Source organism: Schistocerca piceifrons, chromosome 5 (genome assembly GCF_021461385.2).
Source record: "Schistocerca piceifrons isolate TAMUIC-IGC-003096 chromosome 5, iqSchPice1.1, whole genome shotgun sequence".
Classification (NCBI taxonomy): Eukaryota; Metazoa; Arthropoda; class Insecta; order Orthoptera; family Acrididae; genus Schistocerca; species Schistocerca piceifrons.
In genome coordinates this window covers 566939683-566966192 of record NC_060142.1, presented here as the reverse complement: position 1 = coordinate 566966192, position 26510 = coordinate 566939683, and the positions used below count along the sequence as shown (strand labels likewise).

General features: G+C 38.5%; 1 protein-coding gene across 1 annotated transcript in view; it reads left to right on the top strand.

Moving 5' to 3' along the window:
* LOC124799143 (E3 ubiquitin-protein ligase mib1-like) overlaps positions 1-26510 on the top strand; it is a 437475-nt gene that overhangs the window by 9156 nt on the left and 401809 nt on the right. Inside the window, exons 4-6 of the mRNA XM_047262679.1 lie at positions 10780-11014; positions 14314-14433; positions 20326-20480. Of these exons, the coding sequence (XP_047118635.1) occupies positions 10780-11014; positions 14314-14433; positions 20326-20480 (510 nt within the window). The remainder of the gene's footprint in view (positions 1-10779; positions 11015-14313; positions 14434-20325; positions 20481-26510) is intronic.

Sequence of the window (26510 nt, the reverse complement as noted above, 5' to 3'; positions counted from 1 at the left end):
TTTCAACGGTTCTTGTTTTAATAACAACAGTCACTGACACTATAAGCACAGAGCTTCATATAAACTCCATGGTTCTTCCTTACGCACTCACTAAAATGTCTATGGATTGCATGACAGGTACTTGTTGGTGCCGTCTGACTGCCTCGTCTACTTTCTTCCTGCGACTGATTTTAAACTTGCACATACAAATACGTGATGTGCAGTAGGTAGGGCTCTACCATCCCGCACTCATATCCAGAATATCATGTGTTCGAGTCAGTAGAAGGCTGAGTGCTTCTAGAATTTACACAGAAATTTTCAAATCACTATATATATATCCCCCCCCTCAGATTGAACACACGATATTTTATAAATAATCATTATGCAAACGATATCACTCATAATAAAATTTAATATCTTAACAGTATACATTTCTTACCTATGTTTATATACGTATCTTTCCTTTCCATAACAATTCTCTGTCCTCTCTTGAATAATCTTTCGCTTACTATTTCTCTGCTCTTTTTTTTATTTTACTTTTACTTAAGACATAAGCTTTTTCTCGTGGTTTTTTAGTCAGCTTTGCTAATATTTAGGAATTGTGGGGACTCTTTCTCTTTTCTTTATTTCCTTTTTTTTCTTGTCATTATTTGTCGGTGCCATCCAACTGTCATATCTACTTTCTTCCTGTGACTGATTTTAAACCTGCACACACAAACTTGTGACGCGCAGTAGGTAGGATCCTACCATCCCACACTCATATCCAGAATGTTGTGTGTTTGAGGCAGAAGAAGGCTGAGTGGTTCCAGAATTTACACAGAAATTCTTGAATCACTACAATACTAGCATTAATAATTTGTTTGGTGTGGATTCTTTCAGTGCTTTTGGTTTTTCCATTTCGGATACAATGTACTTCGTTTCAAATCAGGTTCCTACCTGCACTTAGATTTCCTATGTTCTGAGTTATCATCTCTTTTGTTTTGGATGGGTTTGATTGTGCCACTATTTTCTGCAACCCAGATTACCCTGAAACTTGCGGCATGGCTGCTTGAGCTCAGAGATGTTCTTATGAGAGGTAAACAGTGTAGTATCATCTGTGTAACGTATGACAGGATGTGGTATGTTGTAAGGCAGGTCATTGTTTGCAACAATGAAAAAGAAGGGTCCTAGGATAGGTCCTTGGAGAACACCTGTGTCTATCTCGAGCAAAGAAGAATGCATATTCCTAACTGAAACTAATTGCTTCCTGTTGTTCAAGTAAGAAGTGATGATGGCTAAAGTGTGCTTTTGCAACCCATTGTATTCCAATTTCTTTAGTAGGATGTCAACAGGAATGCAATCAAATGCCTTGCTTAAGTCACATAATACATGTGATACTTTGTTTTTGTTTTCAATAGTAGATAATGTTCGATCAATGATTTCTAAAACAGCAGCAGTTGTGTTTTTTCCCTTGCGAAATCCAAACTGAAAGTTACAAAGTAAGCCATTATCTTCAAAGAAGGTATTTAGCTGGTTGTGCATAAGTGCATCATACCTTTTTCCCTTTTTATGAACTGGGATGACTTTAGAAAACTTGAGTGTTTCAGGAAAAACTTCAATTTCTAAGCATTTATTGAAAATACTGGCTACTGGTGAGCATATTAAGTGTTATATATGAGTTATAAATTCTCTCTCTCTGCTCAGTCCTGTGAATACAGTTGTGCTTGTAAATCTGGTGTATTGTGTGCATTTTATTTTTAGGTTTCCTTGTAGCTCTAGCTTTTGTTAATGGAGAGCAAGAATTCAATAGTTCTATAAATTTCTCAAAAAAAGTTACCAAAGGCTATTTCTGTTCCCAATTTCCCTGGTTGACATTTGTATACCCAGTCCCACTTTTCCTTCCTTAACTTATCAATAAACAATGTTATGTACTCCTCTTTTTGTCCTCTCACCAGTACAGAGTTAGGTTCGGTAGTTTTAATTGGCTATCTCTTATAAAGTGTAAGGAGCAAAGGATCATGATCTGCAAAGTGTCCTCCTACAATTGTGACCCTAAAATATTCCTCAATGAAATTAACTATAATGTTGTCCAAGCATGCATCCATATGAGCAGAACACTTATTTGTACAGTATAAGTTTAATGATCTTAGTACTTTCAAAAATATTTTTGTGACTTGTTTGTCTGTGTTAGCCATTTCAATGTTGAAATCTCCACAGACAGCAATTCTTGTCTTAAATTTCAATTTTTTTAAATTGATAATTCAAATTTCAAAATAAATAGGGTAACATCACCATCTGGGGATCTATATAGGCTAACTACTATTATGTTTTCATCCAGCAGCTTAACACAGCTGAACTCTGCATGTAATTCTGAGCTATGAGTTGTTACATCAATTTTAGAAAATTTCACTCCTTCTCTTACAAAAATACCTGCACCACCATTCTTTCTCTGCTTTCTACATATGATATTGGCCACAACATACCCCTGAGGGACAAATACGTCTACTTGCTCAATTGTTAGCTCGTGTTCAGATATACATATAACATCTACAACCAAATCATTAAAAAGATGTTCTAATTCTAAAATCTTATTTCTAATGCAACAGATATTGATTTGTAAAAAAGTTAATATTTTGTCTTTATCTGTATTTATTTGGGGACTCTTTGTCCTCACAAGTTGCTTGGAGAATTAGGCCTGGTCACTGTCTTTAATCCACTGATACCACCTCCTTTGTTGTTTGTTTGTATCTCAGTCCTTCAACAGTTTCTGTGGCCGTCAATGCATTTGCTATGTGACCGCTCCTCTTTTCCACCCCCAGTGTAATGATGCGGCAGAACATATTATTGGCATGGTCAAGGCTCAAATGAAGAAGTATGTTGCAGACTGCTCCGGACACTATGTCGTGACATGCTTCTTGAGTTCCTGCAGGTTTATGCCAGCAAGCAGCGAGGGATTGGAGTCCAGCCGAGACTCTCCTTTGTCACTAGCTACGCATCCTCCTACATCTGTTCATGCTGCCCCACCAGCAGCCATCGGTGCAGCCCTCATCACAGTTCGCTCCTGGCTGTACAGTCTGGGCTTGGGGGTTTGGCTGCTGACTAAAAAAGATTCCAGCCACGATCCACAGTTGCTGCCGCTTCTGTATGGTGTGCACCAATGAGGGGATGGTGGTGCGCCATGGCGATCAGCTGCGTCTTTGTGGCATGCTGAGAGCCACGGATTCATCGCTGCTTCCCTCCCTCAGCACCTGTCCAGGTCTCACAGGGCATCCCTGCTGCGGGGGAGATTCCCCACCCCCCACCCCTCCTTGTGTAGGTCGCTGCCTCTGGCCTCTCCTCTGTGGTCCATTGCCTCCCACATGCTGTGGGCTATTCTCGTAATGCCTTGCTGCCACCAGCATTTCTTTTGCTGGCTTCCCAGATGCCATCAGGTCCTTCACCGCCAGGTCCCTGGCACATCCACGCGAGCTGCCGGCACCTTCACCATTGGTGCTGTTCCTCCAAGCCGATGTCCTGGACTTAAAGGATCAAGTTTTCAGACGTCAAGATGCTACCAGCAGCCTTGTCAACAGTAATCTCCTGTGGTACTTGGTTGGGAGATGGGGTGGGTGGCGGGGGGTGGCCACCGCATATATCCAGGGATGCGCCACTTCCATCCCTTCTCACCCTTTCTGGCCCAGAACCTCTTTCTACCGCCACTATCATGGCCACAAATTTTGTTAATTGTGGCCCCACTATTATTTGTGTCTTGCATTACAGCAATTCAGATCTGTAAAAGACAAGATGCATCATAATTTCATAAGGTCACTGCATATTTCAAATAGAGATTACTATTGCACATAGATACAATGTAGACTTATGTAGCAAGTGTGTGGCATTCTCCAGACACTGTTGATTGACATGTAATATGTTTATGGGTATTTGATATACCTGTTAACTACGAAGTCACTGTAAATAGAGTATATTAGAAGATCTAACAAGAGCTATGAAAGAAATCTCCAGAAACACAACAAAGGGATCAATTTGGCATCTGCCTGACATGTTTTAGGGAAACTATGGACAAGCTCTGTGATGCTGTTTGTTGTTCAGACCAGATTTCAAACCTGTGTGGTATGCTTGATTTAATTTTTTGTGCACTTCACTTTGGCTGCAAGCAACATTCAGTGTTGAACTTAATTCCTCTATCTCTTGTTGGCTTTTAGATTCACAGGTATACAGTGACCATTTTGGGATTATCATGGAGGGGCTGGCTGCTATTCATGAACCACTGTTGACCACCTTCATACTGTCAATCTAGACTTGCACGGAGTGGTTACCAATGGTGGCTGCAAGTTGTGCCAGATCTAAAACTGTTTTTCAGGGTTGGTTGCATGTGTTAGATGGCCAAAAGCCAAATCCAAAGTTCCTGACAAATAAATTTGAGGCACTGCCTCCTGTGATAATGAGGTGAAACAAGTATGCCTTGCCTCTTCCGCTTTGTCAAGATCTAGGCATGTACAGAGATGAAAGAAGTGGCCTTGCCTCTTCCGCTTTGTCAAGATCTAGGCATGTACAGAGATGAAAGAAGTGGCTGTTGATTGTAGGTAGTTCCAACATTAGGCACATAATGGGACTTCTTGAGAAAATAGTGTCATGTAAGAGAAACAAGTGAATTGTGCAGTCAGTGTGTGTTCTGGGACAAATCATCCACTTGGTGCAAGAGACAATTTCAGTATTAATTGAGAACACAGGTTGCAGTCAACTGCAGACACTGCTGATGTCAAAAGAAACAAAGTCTGTCACCTGAGATCCAAAACTATTATCTGCTCTTTCCAGAGACCTGTAGATGTTGTAGACAGTTAGCATCATTTTTGGGATCTCAGCATTGCTGTTGATTTGCAACATGATTCCTCATTAAAAGGACAGATTGCAGCCCTCTGATCTGGAACCGAGTGGAGGGTCTCATCTAGAGGCATTTTTGGGCTTGAAATGAGCTTGGCTGCAGATTCCTTGCTGTGTGGAGTACAGGGTGAAGATTTGGAAAGTTGCCCTGGAAAGACCAGGTATGCACAGTGCACTGGCAACAGTAACTCTGGTGTCAGAGCATGTGCACATAATTTTTCTTTCTTTCTTTCTTCCCAACATCAGATCAAGTACTACAACATGTAGAGAGCAAAAATTTTAAAATGTTAGTTGTTGACTGCCAGAGCATGTGCAGTAAAGTGCCGAACTTGGGTCTTATTAGAAAGCAGGAGCCCTCACGTCATATTAGGATCTGAGACTTGATGAAATCCAAACTAGAGCATAGGGAAGTTTTGACATCACAAATAACACATTTTGGAACAATAACTGAGACTTCTTCAGAGGAAGTATGTATACCAACAAGCGGGAACATTAGGTGTAGTGAGGTCCAAAGCGAATCCAACTGCGAACTAGTGAGAACAATAGCCACCGTAGTTGGTGGACTTAGATGCATGTCTATTGGTCACCTGATGGTCACAAAATCTTAAAAAAAAGAAAAGCTTAAACTTAATAACATGGGAATACCCTGAGCGTATGATAGTAATAGATGGTGATTTTACAAGGGTTGGAACTTTAGTAGTGACAACTATTTATTTACAGCTCGTACAAAATAGATACATGTTTCAAAGTTTTACTGACCTTCAAAGTAGTCACCAGCAATTGTGTATAGCCTGTTGCCAGCAATATGGAAGTTGTAGGATGCTCTTAGCAGTGCCAGTTGTGTTGACAGTTTGAGCAGCACGGTCTATTGCCTGACGAATTTGTAGCAGTTTTGAAGCGAATGCCGTGAAGTGTTTCCTTCAGTTTAGAAGTTGAGATGAACTCACAAGGGCTTACGTAGGGGAGTGTAGTAGGTGGTATAGCGCTTAGCAGCCCCATCAGTCAAGCAAATCAGTAACAGCCTTCACTGTATGTGCTTGAGCATTGTCCTGCAAAATGATGGCCAGGTCCTGCAGAAAGTGTCCTCACTTCTGTCTCTATGCTGTTTATTTTTGGGACACAACCTACGACCAGCAGACACACTGTTTGAAATAATTTTCGGGGAATGATCTCGAAAACCTGCTGGAAAATTAGAAATACGAAATCAATTTGAGATTCCCTGTAGATAGCACTCATTACTTCATTTGAACAAAGAGCTAGTTGTGATTCACAAGAATGATATTTTCTCAATTCGTGATGACTACTTGTGACTAAATTGTTTTGTTTGAGATAGTTCATAATGTTCAGTTACGGTATGTGTGCTGTTCAACGAGAGATAACAGCATGCTGTTATTGAGTTTTTAACAGCTGAAAAAGTGCCTCTTAGTGAGGTTCATCATCATTTAGAGGCTGTTTATGATGACAGTGCTGTTGATCGAATTGATGGGTAATAAAATTTCATGATTGTGAGCCTGAAAAAGCCATAATTGTTGATGAAACACATAGCACACGTCCGATCACTGCCACAGACAATAAACATTGCAAACTCATCAACGGTTTGATTTAAAGTGATGGAATGAAAAAACTTATTACGTATTGGGAAAAATGTGTTAGTCTTAACAATGACTATGTTGAAAAAAATGATTTTGAAGCTTAAGAATTTAACTTTAATTAACAATTTGCCCAATCTTACTAATTGATTTTGTTCATGTTCCACAAGCGTGTGTGCATTACTTCTCAGCCACCTTCATAAGTTACTCATGCTGTCAGCTGTTCTTGAATCAAATACTGGAATATTTACTTTGTCTTCTTGGGTGAAGGAATTACTGAAAACTGTGTATGATAACTCTGCATTAGTGGCACTATTGTTGATAACATCACCATCACTATCACACTGTGAAGCTATTATTGAGTCTGGCCACTGATGTTCTTTACACATGACCAGAATCTCTTTGGATTTCCTGCCAGATTTTGAGCTTCTTTAATACTGTACCAATCTCGTGAATTTTGTGTTCTTTTAAATTTGGCATGCTTATTTCATTGCTTCTGCAACAATTTTCTGATCTGTTTTGTGTACCATGGGGGATCAGTACTGTCTCTTACTAATGTACTTGGTATATTTCTCACAATTGCCGTAGAAATTATTTCTCTGAATTTGAGCCACATATGGTCTTTGCCTACATCGTTAGTTTGGAAGGAGTGGAGGCTGTCTCTTAGGAATGTATGAAGCAAATTTATGTGTGCTTTTGTAGATATATTTTGCATTTATTTTTTTGTAGTTTTGGATGTTATGGTATCCAGTTTCACTACAACCACCCTGTGATCACTAATCCCTTTACCCCTTGTGATGCTCCCTATTGTTTCAGGATTATTTACTGCTAAGAGGTCAAGTATGTTTTTGCATTTGTTTACACTTTGAGTGGGCTCCTGAACTGATCATCAAAAATAATTTTTGGAGAAAACATTCAGTGCAATTTCAGGTGATGTTTTATGCCTACCACCAACTTTAAACATGTATGTTTGCCAACATATTGAAGGTAGAATGAAGTCACCACTAACTATAATTGTATGATTGGGTTACCTATTCGAAGTGAGACTCAAATTTTCTTTTAAAAGTGTTCAGCAACTGTATCATTTGAGTCAAGTGTTCAGTAAAAGTAGACTTACTTACTTTACGCGATCAGACCCAATGGACCGCATGCTGCTTTGAGAGATTGCCTCCACTTCAGCTTGTCTTCAGCTCCTTTCGGCCATCCTTCCAGCAGTCCCACTCTCTGAAGGTCTTTGGATACTCACTCACTCAATCGAGTTCTAGGTCTTCCTATGGGCCTTCTGGTGGTTGGCTTGGTGTTGAGTACAGTTTTCGGCCATCAGTTGTCCTGTATTCCGAGCAACATGGCCTGCCCATTGGAGTTGCCCGTTCGGCTCTTTAAATATCATACAGCTATGTATTGTGACGAATCCTCCATTCTTCACTCTCGTTATCGTAAACTGGCCCAAAAATCTTCTGAATGATTTTCCTTTCAAATATTATCAGTCTCTTCAGATCTTGCTTGGTTGTACTCCGGGTAGCACATCCATATACTACTCCTGGCTGTAGGAGTGTTTTGAAGATGTTTATTTTGAAATGTCTTGACAAACTTCTGTGTTTGAGGAGAGCATTAAGGCCATGATAACAGCAATTACCTGTCTGTAGTCTTGCCTGTATTTCCATTTAACTGGATTGTTCATCTCTGAATACTGCGCCCAGATATTTGAACTCCCTGCCTTCGCCATAAGAACCTTCAGTTGTCTGTAAGGGTGGAAGTGGTTCTTGAGTTTCATTATGTCTTGTCACGATTGATTTTAAGTCCAATTTTCCTCACTGTTATTTCCAGAATGTCAGCCATTTCCCCTGATTCTTCTTGCGACCCAGATAGTAGCACTATATCATCAGCATATCCAAGGTACTTGATGTTCACAACCCCAGTCTGGACTCCTCCGAGTTCATTAGATGACATCTCTCACATTACCTCCTCTCTGATATGAGATTGAAAAGAACAGGTGATAGTCCATTGCCCTGCCATAGCCTATTTTTATTTTCAGCACTTCAGTTACATTATTTCCAATTTTTACCTTTGCTGTGGTATCCATCAGGCAGGCCTTCGTGAGATTTAGTTTCTTGACAAAACCGAACTCTTCCAGACATCTCAGCATACTTTCCCGATGAATGCAATCATAGCAGCATGTGTGGGTCTTGGCCAAACTCCCACCTTTTTTCTACGATCTGGTGTAGGACAAGGATTTGGTCGATAGTAGATCTCCTGTGATGAAATCCTCCTTGATATTCTCCAATAATGATGTCTACCAATGGTTGGATTCGATCTAGAAGACAGTTTGAGAAGATCTTATAACAAATATTGAGTGGAGCAATACCATGGTAGTTTTCACATGCCATTCAGTCATTCTTCTTGTGGATGGGACAGATTAGTGCATTCCTCCAGTCTTTTGGAATGTTTTCAGTATTCCAAATGGTCTCTATTAATTTGTGAATCCTTGCAACAAGGTATTCACCCCTTCCTGAATTATTTCAGCATGGATGCCATCTTATCTTGGGCTTCTGTCCTTTTTAAGGTGTTTTATCTGCTTCCTGATCTCTTCTACAGTTGGCGTTCGGTATTCTGGGTCTTCTGTCTGTGGTCGTGGAAAGTTCAAAGATTGTTGTTGGCTCTTCACAGTTTAACAAGTCACTGAAATATTCTTCCCATCTCTTTGCAATTTGATATTCATTTGTCAGCATCTCTCCTTTGGCATTTTTTATGAATTTCTCAAAGCGTTCATAGGTTCTTCTCAGATAGTTACCCTTTCCGTACATATTCTTGATCCTCCATCCCTGGAAGTCGTCTTCTGCTTCTGTAATAATCCCACTCATGAAAAGTATACTCTTATTAATTAATTCTGGTTGTCAAGTGTAAATTCTACCCATACTAACTCACACGCACCATTTACTTCAATTTGATGCAAGTTTAACTACTTCAAACAGCAATAAACACTCCACCAATAACTGTATTTAATTTGTTCTTTCTCAACCTCATTAATCCTTTGTAAAAATTTCAGATGAACTTATCTCGAGCTTTAGACACCTTTCAGTACCTATAATGATTTGAGCTTTAGTGTTTTCTATAAGCTTGGGGCTGTGGTTCTTTCCCAGTACAGATACAAAAATTTAAAACTACAATACCGATTGTTGCTAAGTGTTATACATTAACAGACAGAAGCAGCCACTGCAGGGTACGTCAGTAAAGTATACTACAAACAGTTGTGACTCATGGTATTCTAGCCGGCCGCTGTGGCCGAGCAGTTCTAGGCGCTTCAGTCCGGAACCGCACGACTGCTGCGGTCGCAGGTTCGAATCCTGCCTCAGGCATGGATGTGTGTGATATCCTTAAATTAGTTAGGTTTAAGTACTTCTAAGTTTTAGGGGACTGATGACCTCAGATGTTAAGTCCCATAGTCCTCAGAACCATTTGAACCATTTTTGGTATTCTACCTACACTGTTAATAATATGAGTAGAAAAGAAATTACATTGAAAAAGAGCCACTGCTTTTCCTCTTACACCAATCATCTGCTGTTTCTACCTATTAATTCATACAAAACATATGTGTTATTTTGTTGATTTCAGAGAAGGATATTTGCTGTGTAGGTGCTGGGCAAGTTAAAACCTCTACAATATGAATATTAGTCTTAACTGAAATTTTCAGTCTTGAGTCTAAATATTCTGACACATTATAGGAGGAGTAGTTATTCTCACAGACATTCCCAGTGATAGAGGGTCTTGATTTATTGATTCTATTTTCATATCTGAGAGTGTGAACATAGCCTGTTCAATTCTCTTACCATTTTGAAATCCAAACCATTTTGCTCTGTAGAATGTTTTGCTTCTGATATGTATCATTAAATTTTCTTGAAATTGATTTGAAAATTTTTGCTACGTCTGACACCTGTTAATTAGTTTAGTAGTTCTTTGCTGTTTTAAATCCATTTTACTAAGTGGCCTAACAATAATATACTTAAGTCTGTTTGAGGAACTACCACTTAAAAAGGTTCATTGCATATTTAATTTAATATATTGGGTTTTATTTGAAGGACAAAGATTTGCTAGTCAGATTGAGGAAACCCTTTCAACTTTTAAAATCTAAAACATGAATTGTAACTCCATTGATCCCATGCAGCATTGAACTCCATGGTTATTTCAGCTTTATTCTTCATGACCTTGACCAGTAGCCCCAATCACTTGAATATTGCAATATTTTTTATTGTTTGCATTTTCTTTTGTGTTTATGAAAAGCCTCTCCTGCTTTCTCTGAAGTAAAAGTTTGCATTACATAAGAAATCAAGAATCTACTACTAATGTTTTCTAGGGTGTTGCTGGAACCAAGACGTAAAAGCAAGAAGGTTGGGATACGTGGAATATTTCCAGGAGCACGAGTTGTACGTGGCGTAGACTGGCAATGGGAAGATCAGGATGGAGGCAATGGCAGACGAGGAAAAGTAAATGAAATACAAGATTGGTCAGCAGCCAGTCCTCGCTCTGCAGCCTATGTTATTTGGGACAATGGTGCAAAAAATTTGTACCGTGTCGGATTTGAGGGAATGGTAAACATAGATTTAATATGAATGAAAATGAAAACTAATAATTATATGTAGTTGGTACATCTCTTCACAGTTGAGCTGTAGTTTTCAGTCATAGTAATAAACTGTATTAAAATCTTTGTGAATAATTTAATATTTTGTTAGTATTCATTTTCCATCTTGAAAACTTTTGACCGCATTGTGTATTGTAAGGTCCCTCCTAATTATTTTTGTTACTTAGTGTCCCTTTTTCAAAAGAGTGACCAGCAGTCTATTAAGGGATGTCGGATGATCCTGTTAGTTCCTATACTTTTGGAGGCGGGGTGCACATTTGTACATCCTTGCCTTACAGCTTTTACAGTTAAAAATATGAGAAGTTTCACAAGTGATAATGTGCTTGAAACAATAAGTAAAGCAGGTTTGCAGATTTACAAGTTTATATAACAAATGAAACCAGAAAGATCACTGATGGTTGCCAACACCAAAAATGTTTTAATACAATAAATCAAATTTTTATTTTCCATTCACACTGAAGAAACTTTTGAATAACGGGCTTACAATGGAACAAATAGCAGATATAAATAGAGAACTAATTAAACATATGAAATATAACCATTACAATAAATGCTTGCATATATGGAACTCAGCAGATTTCAGTAAGCCCTTATTTATGTAACTAGTGTGTAAATCCAAAGTCTTGCAGCACTTTAACTTCACTAAAGTGTCTACAAAATACATTTTAATCTCTCACAGCACTGTCCTACAATCCACATGAGATCTCAAAGTCTTTAAATCTCTCCTGAGTCTGTCACCAAAAGCAGTACAAATAATCATAAGTTCCAACAGTCTCAGAATCTTAACACTGACCTAAATATTTAAGTACCAGCTCATGGCCAAAGTACTACAGGTTTTTAAAAAAATAGAAAATTGCATTTGCCAAGTAATGATCCTAGTGCCTATCGAAGTAGTCTCCTTGGCTGTGTATACACAGTTGCCAAGATCTTGGCAAGCAAGCTCGAAAATTTTGCCTTTTCACTTACGGAAATAAGAAAAAAATCTCAAGGTGAGAGGTTGCTTGAATATGGCGGATGTGGGGTGGCAATAACAGAATGTCTGGCCAGATATAGGTGCTGAGAGTGCCACAAATTAGGGCAGCGACGTTGAATTGGTTATCACAAACATAATGTTACCAGACTTTCCCATTACGTCCAATGCTGGGGTGCTATACCAAATGCTGGAGAGCCCTGGCAGTAGTGACAATGTAAGGGAAAAATAAGCAGAGGATATGAATTGGAGTTTATGTTGGGGAGGGAATTCAACTTGGGTAGTTCGTGCAGTAATGTGAACCATTGTGCTGTAGTGATATAATGGTTAGCATTTCTGCCTAGCAAGCAAGAAGACCCAGGTTTGAGTCCTGGCTGCAGCACAAATTTTAATCCATTTCTTGTGCTTCAATCATTATCGCATTTAATTAAAATAATTAAAGTCATATTTAAGAACCACCAAAAGCTGCTGATGAAATGAACCTTTATTCATTACCAGTTTTGATGAGACAGTTGCTATCAGGAGACATAAAATTATTTTAATTAGACTATATTTTATAGTTTCTAACAGATGTGTTAAAAACACCATGCCTGTGTCACTGAAACTGCAGTCAACAGTGAAATGTAGTAATACAGTTAAATAATCTTAGTACACTGTCTGTATTCAAGTTCAGTGTTGACGTATGGGGTGCACTCTACATACTTAAGTTGAGTGATACAGGAGTGTTTTTTATTTTATTTTTAAATGCCATAAAAGGAAATACCAGAAATCGCTTATCTATGTAAACAAAAGTGCAGAAGACACAGATTGTGCACACCATTGGTTTGATGAAACCTCTTATAGTAGCATGCAAAAGATGAACACTGTAGCATCAATACATTCCCTTAAAACAACAATTGTATAAATTTATAAAAAGGCTGGCACTATACATGAAAATCAGTGCCTCTGGTGCTGGAGGGGAAATGGTACATCATTTCTAATTATTAAGGATAGTAAATGCCCTAAATTCAGGTTTGAGATACACAGTAATTAGCCTTCATATAAGCTGTGAAGAATTCTTTGTTTTTGTTATATATTTCCACCTTCTGTTGCTAGCATAAAGATACCTCTTACACCATTTGTAGGCAACTCCTTGGATACCATAACATTATAATGTCATAAGAAATCAATTACTTTAGTGTATGTCATTATGCAAGTCAAGCTTGAAAAAGTAACAATTTTTCTATAATAGGATTTCGTTGCACAGTGCATAATCACAGTTGTGTATTAAAATCTGCCACAGTGTTTAATGAACAGATAGAATTTCTTGATAAGATGTTTTACAGTATTTTTTAAAATCTTTTATGGCCCTTAGCTGCTTCCCTCCAGTTAGTCCATTGCACATAGTTCATGCTCCATTTTGTAATTAATTGTGACTTTGCGATGTATAGTTCTCAAACTTTCACTTGAGCACTAGCAGAGGAAGGTGTCAGGGGCAGAGGAAGAGATTTTCAACTAGCACAAGTTCATGCAGTGAGGACAGTTGTACAGAGGATGTAAGACACTCACTATATCTGCACCTTGTGCTTTATGCTGAGCCCATTGTATAGTGAGCCATATCTATGGCTCAGATAACATGTCATCATTCTTTCCAGGTCAAACAATGAAAACAAAAAGTGAAATAAAAACTCAGTATTCATTAACTGCTAATACAGTGCTGTTGTGCACAGTAGTTTGTTGAAAGTGGCTGGACACAAATCACTAGCAGACAGACGTGTTCAGGCTTATACTTTAAGAACTGGGGAGCCAGGTTCTCAGGGAAGAGTTTGCAGATTTTATGTAATTTGCTTGATGAACTGTGTTGTGCTTGTGAACTGTGCTTGTGGACTATGGTCAATAAGATGGTAGTTTTGAATGTCACTGAATGGAAATGGCAAAGAGCTACATCAGACTGGTGTGGCAAAGTGCATAAACATGGGAGAATTTGTAATTGGTAGAACCAAGTGCAATTTGAGCATTCTACAAGAAAATATGGTTTCATCATATTATACTTCTTGGAATGTATTGGTAATTGAATACAGTTACAACAAAACTATTTCAGATCACAGAACATATGTCAAACTTGTGCCTGGAACATTTTATTTTTCATATACTTCTTATTGGTAGTTTTTCTTACTTACATCATAGTTTGTAGTTTTTAAGTAACATTAATTAAAGTAACCATTACTTGCAGTCAGTGATTTCTCACATTGTTGGTTATCTGCTGAAACGGAACTGAATTTAAACAATTCTTATTTCAGGCTGACCTTAAAGTTGTAAATGATGCAAAAGGGCAAACAGTGTACAGAGACCATTTGCCACTGCTGGGAGAACAAGGTCCAGGACGTACTGGACCACATGGTCTGCAAATTGGTGATCAGGTATGCTTCTTTGGCACTTTACATCCCTTACAAATATACTTTGGCCTTTGTGGAAGCACACTCCGACACCACAAACATAGTATTTTTGATAACCTCTATTTTTAGTGATCTCTTGAGAAGTCTTATGCAGTTTCATAGCTGTAGTCTAATTCATTTCTATTCATTTTAGAAAGATAATCAGAAAGAATGTGTTATCTTGTTATAGCAGTTCATGTTTTTATAATATGAGGTGTTTCCCGTCAAAGGTACTTCAAAAAAAGTCATATTTTGTTGAAGCTAGACATATTGTACATCATTTGGGCTTCAATTCATACTTCAGTTCTTCATTGGTATTTCTAATAAGCTGTTGGTGTTTTGTTATGTGTTTCAGAAAACCATTTACTGTTTGTTTGATTAATTTGATTTCCTAATATAACAGCTTTTCATCAAAATATTTTGGGAAATGGTCAGTTAGCAACTTCCCTTTAGTGCTAAAATTGGTTAAATTTCTTCATCTTTGTGGTTGAACAGTGTGGGAAATACATTTTACATTTTTGTGACTGTCTTATTTGCTAGAACATCACTAGTTACGGAATGTAGGTGAACATAGCTATTTAAAAAATATTTTCCATATAAAGTAAAGAATTCCTCAACCCAAAGGTTGCTTTGAGTATCCCAATGCTTTATTAGGCCTTGTCCTGTTAGAGGTAATATGGTATACCCCTGCCTTCCTCTGCTGTTTGATCTGATTAACCCAGCCAGTTGCAGTTTGTCTTATAATTTAATGTGGATTCCAATCCACAATGTAACTTGGCGTTTTCCACATAACAGTAATCATCTCAAGAGGTGAATGAAATTGCAGTGTTTTTAATTGATTTGTTGGTTTGGTGGTAATCTTTGTTATGACTGTGATGTAAAATTAAGTCACATTATTTTCCTGATAGATAAATATTATCATTTTTCAAAGAAATTGTTTATTTTCTGGAACAATCACATACAATTTCAACAAGATCTTACCGGTTTTGGCCATAATCAGCCATCTTAAGATCTAAAAGATAAACAGTAATGATAATAAATTAAAAGTGAAACTATACAGCTTTTGTCAAAATTAAAATGTATGAGTTACAGTGATGTCATACCATAAGAAGAAAACAGTAGCTCACACCCGAGAACTTTGAGAAAACCACATTGTCAATAGGTATGAGTGTCAAGTGTCATGCGTATAAAGGCTAATACCGTTGTGCACATGTAACTAACTATTCATATGCTGTTTCACACACACAGACATATTGAAACAAAATTTAAAAATGCAGACATTAGTATTTGTAATTGAGATGCTATGCATCTGTGATAAGATAGTTCATGAAATCTGAATTTTAATACCATTTAAAATTTTGTGCACAACAAAAAAATTTATGTGACTAATATATCTACAGATATGAAGAAAAGAAGTATCGACAGTACCATATTGTACCAGAAGTCTGTAGTGTATGGAATTTCTTTTTTATTGTTTAATGTGTATAAATGTTACTATTAAAAGCATTGAACAAATTCAGTGACAGCTGAAACTGTGGTGTTGGCATAAGAGCCAACACTGTGTTGCTAGAGGAGGCCGAAATGCACGAGTTTAATTACACGCTGACTGGCGCGAGGTCTGGAACAGTTAAAGGAATTAATAGTAGCAAATAAAGTAAGTAGTTGATATAATACTTGACTTTAATCCACAATTGTAGAACATCGCTCTTGATGATACATGCTTCACATAGTAAATATCAATTGAATACGGCGCCTTGCTAGGTCGTAGCAAATGTTGCTGAAGGCTATGCTAACTATCGTCTCGGCAAATGAGAGCGTATTTGTCAGTGAACCATTGCTATGAACATCGGCTGTACAACTGGGGCGAGTGCTAGTAAGTCTCTCTAGACCTGCCGTGTGGTGGTGCTCGGTCTGCTATCACTGACAGTGGCGACACGCGGGTCCGACGTATACTACCGGACCACAGCCGATTTAAAAGCTACCACCTAGCAAGTGTGGTGTCTGGCGGTGACACCACAGAAACTGATAGTTTAATGCTGAAATTGTGTATATTTGTGCTGGAAAATAGCCATTATAGAGAGGGAGAGAGAGAGAGAGAGAGAGAGAGAGAGAGAGAGAGAGAGAGAGAGAGAGACTGACTGACACACACTTCAGTACTGAGTGGTATCCATCATGACCAAAATTTTTCTTTTCCGAAACCAAAAATATTAACAAAAGCTACAGCTATGAAGCACAGGCTCATCATCATAAGATCTTTGACCAGAGTGACAGGCATAATAGTGGCCAGTTGACTTGTAGTAGGTAGACTTCAGTAACCACAGGGAAAAATAAAATAAAGTAAAGACACCAAATCAGTATTTGTGTGAAAATAAATGTATTAAAATTGTAGTGCATTAAAGTAGAAAATGTATTAACTTCAGAACATACTGAGTTCAAAACACAACAAAATTTGACATTAGCTGTGATTGTACTAGCAGTAGGAGTATGATTGTCAGTGTCTATAATTTTGTGACACTATATGCCCCTCCCACCAGCTTCGCAACACAGGTAATGAAATCTGTTTAATATTTAAATGCAAACTGACGGTATATTCACTCTCTGATAACATGTTTATATATTTATACAGTTACTTTTGATACATTCACACTACTGTTAAGAATCTACTTGCTAGCATTTATTCTTTTCTTCTGGTTGATAACAAGCCAAAAGCCCGTAATGAAACCTTGTTAACCACTTTTATAGTAACATAGATCACAAAAACTGCTCATATTTCATGTGTGAGTGCTGTTCAGAAACAAGATTGTTCCTATGGAATGATTAGTGACATGACATGCAAACAGAGATATACTTTACCATAGAAAATGCAACACATGAAATTTATTAAGCTGAGAGGGGAAATACTTTCGATTCAGGCAAGCTAATCACTTCAAGCTTGTCAAGAAATCAGTTAGAGGTGTATGTGTTCCATTGTGGAACATAACTACATTACTGAAACAATTGCCAGACAAACATTCTTGCTGTAATTGGCACAATTGACTATGCCTGTGCAGGTATAAAACCAAATACATGGAGATGATTAGTGTATGTGAAAAACCAATACAAGATGTAACATCATTCAGTTTTCAACAGTATAAACCATTTTTTCCCCAATAAAGTGTTTGTTTTAGCTTTAAACACTTGGGCTTTACAATAATGAAAAGTCTTAATGCTATATCCTTTAAATATTGTTAATTATATTTTGTACAAACTATTCAGAGTGTTATTTATGGGAATCAGTTCTGAAACTTTGGAGATTCAGTCCCTTCTTGTCATTTTGAGTAACAGCACTTTAGCTGCCTCTACTGCTAGATGTCCCAATAAAATTAAATTTCATGTTCAATAGGGAATCTTAAATAAGAAACAAGATGTACCAAAGGAAAATATGTTAAATAGGAAATGAACTGCACCAAATAATGTCTTCACTAATGACTAACTGTTTAACCATCCTATTGGAAAAGTGAGAGTCATGATGCATTTCCCAAAAAAATTCATAAATCTGTATAGCCTTAAGTGGTCCCCCCCTTCAAAATAGACATTATGTAGGCATCCCGTAGAATGTACATGGAAAAAATGAAACTGATTTGTGCTTGAGGTATCAGATGTTATGGAGAAATGTTTTAATAAAAATATAACACCTACTTGTTCTCAAAATATCACTACATTTGAATAAACTATTTACAATATACAGACTTCTTTTTTCCAGTCAGATACTGTCTGTATAACATATGACTGGTGAGAGAGTATTTTTGGTTAAACCTTTTACTGGTGGATGTTGGTATGAAACTTCCTACTACATATGCGTGGCAGACAGCTGAATATTGGAAAAAGTGAAGCCATTCATATTACCAACAAAAGCTGCTTTCAGTGAATTCTTCATTGATGACTTGTTTCTATGATAAGTAACATTTTCAAGTACACTTAAAATATATTATAATAAAATCTCTAGGCGGGATAAGTGAACACATAAAATGTCAAATCCATGTTAACAGTTGTCTTCGTCAAGAAAATTTACATAAGAACTGTCTGTTTTAACGAAATCGGTCGTAATGAATGGGATTGATTTGAAATTTCGTTAAAGAAGAATAATAAAATTTATCTGTTGTTTTTAAGTTAATTTTCTTTCGTGCGAACTTTGTTGTAGAACCACTCTCTTATTTTCGTGTGGTAATAAAAAATTTTTACTTACTTAATTATTACGTACATTTAAAGAAAAAATAATATTTACGTGAACTCATATGAACTGGTTAAGAATATTAGGTTGAGAATTGGGTCCTTTAAATCATTCGGCCTTGGCATACACTTTCCTGATGCAGTGGATTTTTTGTTAAATATTTTTACTGAATTTTATCCCGGCACTAGCCATAGAACACAAGATTACCTCTATTAGCAGAAAATGTTTTAATTATTGCCAAGCCGACATTTATCACTGATCAAACCTACTTCATTACACATTTAAGATATTTTGAAAGAACCAAACTGTTTAAATTTCAATGTTAACTAACATTAGCTAGCCGCCTACGAATGCACAAACGTATAATTAATTTAAATTTTATCAGCCACAGGATCACTGAAAAAGAAGAACAATTTCTTAATTCACCATTGATTTTTATGCATCTGTTCCCGATTTACGGGTTTGCTATTGTTGGTCGCGGCACAGCCCAGCAACACCGCTAAAAAATGCTGAAAAATTCTTAAAGAAATTTTATAGATGACGTGGGCAAGCTAATTTACATAAATAATTCACACTTTTGATAAACTCTAATATATTTAGATCAAACAACAATACAACTCACATTAATTCGTAACGCATCGTCTAATGGCGGCTAAGTCCAGACAGAGACAAAAGAAGTCTACCCATTCGTAAAAAACTCTTTCACAGTGTCCTACCGCAATGACTTCTGAACAGAGAAGACCAAAGAATACATAATGCATTGTGCTTAAATAGTATTGCTGACTATTATCATTTCTTTGCAAATTGACGATATTATTCTCTTCTGGCAACATATCTCTGCTATCGCAAATACTGACACATTTTACAATCACATAATAAATACAGAAAAAATTCCTATCCTAAATACAGACAAATATTACAACAAAAAATATAAGGAGAATAACAAATGTCTTTTACACCACATTCAGTAATATTTTTGTTCAATAATTACGATATATACAACTTGCCCAGAGCGGCGTATATGGTACAAATAAACTCTTTTTTTTTTTTTTAATAACGTGAGTTTGCCAGGGAACGTTACACTGTGCTGCTGTCATGTGTGTTCCATATCACATCTCAATAAAATTCTGTCACAGTTCTATGCCATACATAACTAAGATTGATTTACGTCATACAACTTCGACAGATATGTTTATGTGTGAAGTGGAGAAAATATGACAGCAGTACAGAAGATTTTGATGTAAATTTTCTTGACAAAGACAACTGTTAACATGAATTTGACATTTTATGTGTTGTGTGTCTTAACCTGTCCTGTCAAGATGTACTTTTTATAATGTATTTTATGTCAATATGAATATAGTACTTCCTACTGGAACTAGTCATCAATAAAGCATTCAGTAAAAACAGCTTAAGATGGTAATATGATTTTCTTCAAATATGTTAAAGCTGTGGAGCAAGTTTTAGAAAAAAATGACTTTGTTTTAGTTGTGTGATTTGTATTACATACTTGTTGAATGTATTGATGTTTTTAAGAACTCCATTATCTTCCATACATTTGTCATACTGGTATGTTTTCATTTGATGAAACTAACATGCTGTGTTCATACAATTTCATTTTCTCATATTCATCATTGTGTAGGAACTAAACATAAGTTATGAATTTATAGGTAAATGTTGACTTGGAGTTGGAAATTGTCCAGTCATTGCAGCATGGGCATGGAGGCTGGACGGATGGAATGTTTGAGTGTCTCGGCACAACTGGAACAGTTGTTGGTATAGATGAAGATCATGATATTGTAGTATCCTACCCAAGTGGCAACAGGTATGTAAATATGAGAAAAATTGAATATAGTTGTAACAAATCAAAGTTGTAATTGTATGTGCGCACACACTCCCACTACATGAACTGGAAGCAAAATGCCAGATCATGATGGGTCTCCACAGGTATGTGAGCTATATTATTTGCTGTACTTACCCCACATTTTTAAATGTTGGTGGATGAGGTTTTAGACATCCCACACAACAATTAATCTGGCTCCACAAGTATTCAGATGAATTAAGATTTGAGAAAGTGGGGTACTAAGATGGACCTTCACATCCTTATCGAGCATCTTCATCCTTGTACAGACACTTGTAGCTCTGTGGTGAGGTACCATACTCAGCTGTAATGAAATATATTATCCCCTCAGGGAAAGCAATCAACATGTATCTACAAATGTGACATCTGAGAGTGCATCCAAAACGAGGCCTGTCAATAATTCTTTCCACGTGGATTAATGGTCCTTTAAAAAGCCAGAAAAACATTTCCTGGAAAATAATGCAGCTCCCACTTCCCTATTTTCGCCCAGCATTGTTTGCAGACTATTTGTTCTTAAACAGCTATTGCCAGGTATCTCTAAATCCAACTGTCCTTTCAAATAAAAATGTGACTCATCAGATAAGGCTACTGCCACTAATTAAGAGCTGCCTGGTTTCGATGATATCAAGCAAATTCTAATCTCTCTCTTTTGTGTACTGTTACTGCTATGGATATGCGCATCATTTCTATGTTTCAGAGCTACATACACAGCAGGATTCTTGGACCTGCTGTAATAGGTATTAGTTTTGTTACCCCCAAATGGTTTAAACACTGAGCTGTTTGACTGTAGTATGTGGTTGCCTTCCATGCACTGTCACTACCTATTCACTTCAAACATTTCTGACAGCTTGAGCTGCTCAGTTTCCGTGACTGTCATTCATACCCATGATATTGGTACATTCATGATACTCCCTTACCACATCAGCACGCATATAGTTTACGATCTTTGCTATTTCTCAAATACTACCCTCTCCTATCCCTTGGTTTAAAAATCAATGCTCATCCATTTCTGTGTAAGTATGATAACAAAGAGTAAAATGTGTGCAAATAACATTTCTGTTTCCTCGTATACCTTCCTTCTCATCCCATACAGTAAGTCTCCCTGACCCGCAGTTCTGGGTGGCTTTCCTGAAATTTACCCCACTTCCTAGACCTCTCCAGTCCTTTTCCTTCACCCTCCTTTGTTCCCTTTCAACCCTTCTATCTGACGAAGGAGCCACTGGCTCCGAAAGCTTGCCAGTTACAACAGCCTTTTATGTGTGTGTTCTGCCGCTGCTTGGTGAGTAGACTTTTTATCTATCCAATTAAATAATTTTGTCAATAATATGAAAGTTCATATCGTGTAATACAAATTGGGGGCTACCTACTAGAGAGGTCACACCTTGGAAGAATCATGTATATTGTGGTAGAAAGCGGAAAAGAATAGGATATTATGAAGGATGTTCTCAAAATAAGTAAGTTTCATCAATGTTTTTCACTTGGAAACTTTATTGCCAAAAACAAATACACCATGGCATCATTAACTAAAAGCCTTGCACTGTTTTTTGACAAAGTCACCACCAACATTGAGATATTTGTCATAGCATGTAATCAGTTTGAAGAAAGCTCTCTGGTAAAACTCCATGTCCTGCAATTCAAGGAATTGTTGCACAGCCCGCTCCACATCAGCTTTGGCATTGCTTTGGAAGTGCTGTCCCGAGAGTGGATGTGGAGGGATGCCCACGCTTTATCTTCCTTCTCTGAACATGCAACACCAGCGACCAACCATTTGACGAGACATGTCGTGTGTAGCATCTTGTAAAGCAAGGGAGCGGATGTTGTTACGGGTGACCCAGTATCCTCTTTCTACAACACAAATGCACACATGGATTAATATGGTTCTTTATGTACATGAACTGATAACTTTATTTAACTTGAATAGAATCCATGTGTTGTGGTACAAGCTCATCAGCAATAGTCCTGCTGCAGACTGATGTAAAGTACAATTGTGGTTGAGGTAAACTAGCCCCACTATAGTCACTAATCTGGTTGCTATGTACTGTCATAGCCTCTGATGAACTACACCCGCTCTGTGAGTAAACTGATAGACGCCAAACTGGATGATTGAGTGAGTGAGTGAGTGAGTGAGTGAGTGAGTGAGGCCCTCCAGTCAGTGGCAGTGGCCTAAATACATGTTGTCGAGAGAGCATTGGCAGTGTGTTGCTTGTGAGTGTGCCTCTGGCCCCTCTCGTGTTAGGCACGCTTGATCCAGCACAGCACCTACTAATCGATCTTTGTGTTTCATCTTTGCCGACTGGTGTGCTAATGACAGCTCACGTCAGCAACTTCCTCCCCCATCCCCGCCTTCCCCCAAACTGTCACACTATTGGCATGTAAAGAGGATGCAAACAACAGTGTGGGAGGGGGGGGGGGGGTAGGAATGTATGAGGCAGGAAACTGTACGTAGAGAAAAGCCAGGAGCCATGACAGTGGAGAACGGCATACTCCTGACTTATCCTGCCATCTAGCTTGTGAGGCAACAGGAGCATCCTCCACAAAACTGCTGCCTGGGCACATGTCCAGTCCTGGGGGTATGTCCTGGGGCAATGACAGTTATGGCGTCGACGACAATGAGTCGAAGTCCATTGGGGCGGCAAGCTGAGACGGCAGGGGAAAGTGCCAGTGCGCATCGCCCATCTGCTCCTCCTCGGGTGCCCTGGTGGCACCAGCGGGCAGATGTGAAGGCCATGTGGTCCAATGAGGTGCGAATGACATGCGCAAATTTGGTTCTGGTGGCAGTGCTGCAAATCATCGGGACATGCAATCAGAGCAGTGTCATAAGTGAATGTCCTTCTTGGGTTAAACAAGGATTATATTCAAAGATACATATCACTTCGGGCAAGTCCTGTCTTGCTAAACAAAATAAATCCTCATGGGTTGCAAAAAAACTAAATTACACTGCACATTACACTTAATTTTCAGGCAGAAAATTTCACTTGCTCAATGTTTAGTATTTTTTCACAAGCACTTTCACACTTTTTAAACAGCACATTATGTAATGCAAAATTTATTCTACAGAAATACACTCCACAGTAACAGATCCTTATGCTAAGACTAACTCTCATTGCCGATCAGACAAATTTATCACTTAGAAAAACCATTATTTCACTGTATTCCATCAAATTGTTGAAGGGCAATATACATACAAATCTTGCTTATTCTTTCCACATACATTATCCAGGCAACTATGTTTACATTTGTAATTCCTTAATGTTCTTTGGGATTGGAATTATATTCTTCTTGAAGTCTGAGGGTATTTCGCCTGTCTCATACATCTTGCTCACCAGATGGTAGAGTTTTGTCAGGACTGGCTCTCCCAAGGCTGTCAGTAGTTCTAATGGAATGTTGTCTACTCCCGGGGCCTTGTTTTGACTTAGGTCTATCAGTGCTATGTCAAACTCTTCAGACAGTATCATATCTCCAATTTCATCTTCATTTACATCCTCTTCCATTTCCAGAATATTGTCCTCAAGTACATTGCACTTTTATAGACCCTCTATGTACTCCTTCCACCTTTCTGGTTTCCCTCCTTTGCTTAGAACTGGTTTTCCATCTGAGCCCTTGATATTCATGCAAGTGGTTCTCTTTTCTCCAAAGGTCTCTTTGATTTTCCTGTAGGCAGTATCTATCTTACCCTAGTGAGATATACCTCTACATCCTTACATTTGTCCTGGTTAGCCACTTTGCACTTCCTGTCGATCTCATTTTTGAGACGTTTGTATTTTTTTTTGCCTGCTTCATGTACTGCATTTTTATATTTTCTCCTTTCATCAATTGTATTCAATATTTCTTCAGTTACCCAAGGATTTCTACTAGCCCTTGTCTTTTTACCTACTTGATCCTCTGCTGCCTTCACTATTTCATCTCTCAAAGCTACCAATTCTTCATCTACTGTATTTCTTTCCCCGATTCTTGTCAATCGTTCCCTTATGATCTCCCTGAAACTCTGTACAACCTCTGCTTTAGTCAGTTTATCCAGGTCCCATCTCCTTAAATTCCCACCCTTTTGCAGTTTCTTCAGTTTTAATCTCCAGTTCATAACCAATTGTGGTCACAGTCCACATCTCCCTCTGGAAATGTTTTACAATTTAAAACCTGGTTCCTAAATCTCTACACTGGACTCGCATTCAGGAGGATGACGGTTCAATCCTGCGTCCGGCCATTCTGATTTAGGTTTCCTGTGATTTCCCTAAATCACTCCAGGCAAATGCCGGGATGGTTCCTTTGAAAGGGCATGGCCGACTTCCTTCCCTGTCCTTCCCTAATCCGATGAGACCGATGACCTTGCTGTCTGGTCTCCTTCCCCAAACAACCCAACCCTCCTCAATCTCTGTCTTACCATTACATAATCTATCTGATACCATCTAGTATCTCCATGCTTCTCCTATGTATACAACCTTCTTACATGATTCTTGAACCAAGTGTTAGCTATGATTAAGTTATCCTCTGTGCAAAATTCTACCAGGTGACTTCCTCTTTCATTCCTTACCCCCAATCCACATTCACCTACTACGTTTCCTTCTCTTCCTTTTCATACTATTGAATTCCAGTCACCCACGACTATTAAATTTTCGTCTCCCTTCACTATCTGAATAATTTCTTTTATTTCATCGTACATTTCTTCAATTTCTTCGTCATCTGCTGAGCCAGTTGGCATATAAACTTGTACTACTGTGGTAGGCGTGGGCTTCGAGTCTATCTTGGCCGCAATAATGCGTTCACTAAGCTGTTTGTAGTAGCTTACCCGCACTCCTAATTTTTTATTCATTATTAAACCTACTCCTGCATTACCCCAATTTGATTTTGTATTTATAATCCGGTATTCACCTGACCAAAAGTCTTGTTCCTCCTGCCACCGAATTTCACTAATTCCCACTATATCTAACTTTAACCTATCCATTTCCCTTTTTAAATTTTCTAAGCTACTTGCCTGATTAAGGGATGTGACATTCCATGCTCCGATCCATAGAACGCCAGGTTTCTTTCTCCTGATAACAATGTCCTCTTGAGTAGTCCCTGCCCGGAGATCCGAATGGGGGACTCTTTTACCTCCGGAATATTTTACCCAAGAGTACGCCATCATCATTTAAGCATTGAGCAAAGCTGCATGCCCTCAGAAAAAATTACAGCTGTAGTTTCCCTTTGCTTTCAGCCGTTCGCAGTACCAGCACAGCAAGGCCATTTTGGTTAGTGTTACAAGGCCTGATCAATCATCCACACTGTTGCCCCTGCAACTAATGAAAAGGCTGCTGCCCCTCTTCAGGAACCACACGTTTGTCGGGTCTCTCAACAGATACCCCTCCATTGTGGTTGCACCTACGGCACTGTTTCTGTATCGCTGAGGCATGCAAGCCTCCCCACCGATGGCAAGGTCCATGGTTCATTGGGGGGGGGGGGGGGGGAAGGGTAGATACCAATCTAAAATTATAAATAAGAATATAGACTATATTCTCCCCAGGGGACTCATGAGTTCATGTGTGGCACACATGGGTCCCTAAGCTACTGTAGCCCATTTTTCCTTCGCAGGCTGCTTTTCCTTCCTGTACGTTGGTCCTCCTTTGGGGTTTGACCTCCATGTCAAAATTTTCTCTCGTTGTGTGAGCCATTTGGGGAAGAAATCTCCCCTTCTCCCTTCCCCTCTTCCTTTCCCACTGTAGCCCCTCTCTACCCTGCTAGATCACCAGGATGTGTAGCCAGTCTGTGTGGTGGGGCTGTTATGTATCCAACTGGCTGAGCTCCTTGGCAACACAGGGATCACACTTCTGATAGCTGAGTTGTTGCCTCCCCCTGTATGACTAGGAACAGTTGCATATCGTTCTGGAGCATCAGAACTCCCACCAATGGCTGCCATGCCAGATGGCCCTTGCGGTGGCTGGGTGGTTCCCATGGGGAGAGCCCCTGAGCAGAGTGGGTGGTATCAGGGCAGGTGCTTTGTGTATGAAACATATAAAGTTC